The sequence below is a fragment of the Arachis ipaensis genome, chromosome B09 (genome assembly GCF_000816755.2).
Source record: "Arachis ipaensis cultivar K30076 chromosome B09, Araip1.1, whole genome shotgun sequence".
NCBI lineage: Eukaryota > Viridiplantae > Streptophyta > Magnoliopsida > Fabales > Fabaceae > Arachis > Arachis ipaensis.
The window spans coordinates 15,811,461-15,813,873 of record NC_029793.2 but is presented as its reverse complement, the minus strand read 5'-3'; the positions used below and the strand labels follow the sequence as shown (position 1 = coordinate 15,813,873).

Below are 2,413 nucleotides of genomic sequence, written 5' to 3'. Positions count from 1 at the left end.
CAGATCTTAGATTTCAATGACTATCTAGAAGAGAATAAAAGATGCCAATTTTTTATTAAGAAAAGTTTAACCACTAAGTTATTGCAGATGTGGTACAGAAAAGCAATTATATATTTTAATCAGAAAATAGACGTGCACAACATGAAGAATTATAAGAAGATTGTCTATCTACCTTTTGACTATTAGGATAAAGGTAAATTTAAAATGAACTTTGCGTACTTCTATCTGAGCCGCAATGGAGAGAATCAAACTCTTCTCTTAAAGCCTGGATTTTGGACTTTGTGGCTCCCTAGACCATTGTGGAGGAAGTATCTTATATTCCTGTGTTGGTTCAGACTTCTCACTTTCATCTTCACCTAGAACATCTTTAGAAAATGCATTTGGATTGGCCTTGATGCAGCTCTGCAGGGCGACAAATGGACTTACGCAGTCTGAGCCCTACAAAAGAGGATTGCATTTCATACATCAACCCTTGTCAATAATATATAAATTAAAAAAATTTTGAATCTTGACCATTTGCACAAAATAATGAAATTCAAGACAAAAACATATAAGTTCACAATTAAAATGGGGTTCAACAATTATGCATGTACGTGATGTACCCAATGTGTTTCTGCAAGCCTCACATGACATCAGCAATATGAAGAGCCCAAATTAAATACATAAAGCCTAGAGTTTAGATTCACTTCTCACCTACTAACGTTAAAGATATTGTTGATCATCAAAAAATGCTATGTGCATACCAAAAATGAGCTACCAAATTAGCCATCATGTATTTGTGTATGAATGAATACATGTATTGTTTAACTCATTTTTAATGTGTATTTTGTATTTCAACATGTATTTTATACAGGTAGCCGATTTTTGTATACATCTAGCATAGTTGATATATCATACTTATCACAGGCTCTTATATTTAAAAGAAACAAAAATCATAACTGAAGAAAAATGCTTATTTATTCAACACTAAATAGTTCTAATAAAATCTGGTTAACATGTATATCGCTACTAATTGCAATTATATGGATTATCATTATCATAATACTAACAATAAAATATACGGCCGAAAACAAATTATATGATGATAACTAATTACTGTCACATTAACCGCAAAACACACTTTGTTAATTCCAAACTTGTACATCCTCAACCAATGTAATCAACTAAACAAAGCTCTAAAAAGGAATAAAAAACAATTAAATAAAATGGCACAAACTATGAAGTAATAAATACATCATTACAAGCTAACAGGGTTACTTAGACCTGGTTTGTAAGTTACTTAGATTTATATAGGAATACATATATGACAGACATGTTTGGAACTTACCTTTTCTTCAGCAGTGCTCTTTAGAAAACAGAGAAACGCCTCCGAGAACTGGAAGCCGCAGGGACCAGTTCGCAAGTCAGCAATGCAAGGACATTCTAGAGCTCTCTGAGCCTTTGCCTCAATAGACTGAACAGAAAAAAAGTTACACAAAAGAGGGCACAATTTTCAACACTTCCATTCGCTCATTGGCATGTCAATTCATGAGATTATCATGTACAAACCTCTTCAGTGTCATCGTTGTTTCCATATGCCGCAGCTTCTGTAACAAAACGAACGAAGACACAGCTTTAAGGCATTTACACAAACAGTTGAAAGGCATAAAAGAACAATAAAATAGAGAGAGTGCAATCAATGAACGAAAAAGTGAAAGAACCTGCAAGAACGGAATCGAGGGAAGTGGAATTAGAATTGTTCGAGGTTGAGGTCTGGGTTGAGGTTTGGGTTTGGGTTTGGGTGACGTGTGCCGCAGCTTCGGCGCTTTGAGCTAGACCCATGCTCTGAAACTTGATTGACGATTAGTTATCGCAGTTGAGTTTGAATAACCACCTTCCTTGAATCCTTGTTAGCTCTGTTTGGAAAACACAAGTATTAGAATTCTATTCAGAATTGGATTCTTTTTCTTATTTTAAAATTTAAAAAATATATAATTTAAATTTTTGTGAGAATTTTAATTCTCAACTTTACGAAATAAGTTTAATTTATAAATTTAACCTAGTAAAATTTATATTTAAAGTTAAAATATCTAAATTAATTCTAATATAATTTAATTTTTTAAATATATTTATTTTTCTCTCCTTTTTTTCTTTTCGTTTATCGAGGGTAACATAATAATATTATGTAAATTTTAACATTTTTTAAAATTTATTTGTTCTAAATTTAAAAATTGATGTGAGAACTGAAATACAAATTAATTCGTTTTAGAATTCAATCCAATTAATCTCATTAAAGTTTCAAAACACACCGTGTGTTTCCTTTCACTTTCCTCGAAGCAACGCTCGCTTCATTTGCCTCCTTGCAATCCACAAGTTGAGGAGAAATGATATAGAAGTAACATTTTTTGGAGTTTTTTGGGCGAGTTGGGCGAGT

At 32.3% G+C, this 2,413-nt stretch overlaps 1 protein-coding gene across 3 annotated transcripts in view; it reads right to left on the bottom strand.

Annotated features, from left to right (window-relative positions):
* The window catches only part of LOC107619094 (mitochondrial intermembrane space import and assembly protein 40 homolog), an 8,738-nt gene extending 6,797 nt beyond the window's left edge, over nucleotides 1-1,941 (bottom strand). Inside the window, exons 1-4 of one of the 3 annotated variants that reach the window (XR_002353373.1) lie at nucleotides 1,701-1,941; nucleotides 1,549-1,586; nucleotides 1,328-1,453; nucleotides 173-438 (exon numbers count right to left, since the gene is read on the bottom strand). Coding sequence is in view for 2 of the 3 variants with exons in the window: in XM_021110560.1 (XP_020966219.1) it covers nucleotides 259-438; nucleotides 1,328-1,453; nucleotides 1,549-1,586; nucleotides 1,701-1,821 (465 nt within the window). In the remaining variant the exon portion in view is untranslated. Of the gene's footprint in view, nucleotides 1-27; nucleotides 439-1,327; nucleotides 1,454-1,548; nucleotides 1,587-1,700 lie in introns of those variants that run through there. The other 2 variants (XM_021110560.1, XM_016321310.2) reach the window with 2 other exon arrangements.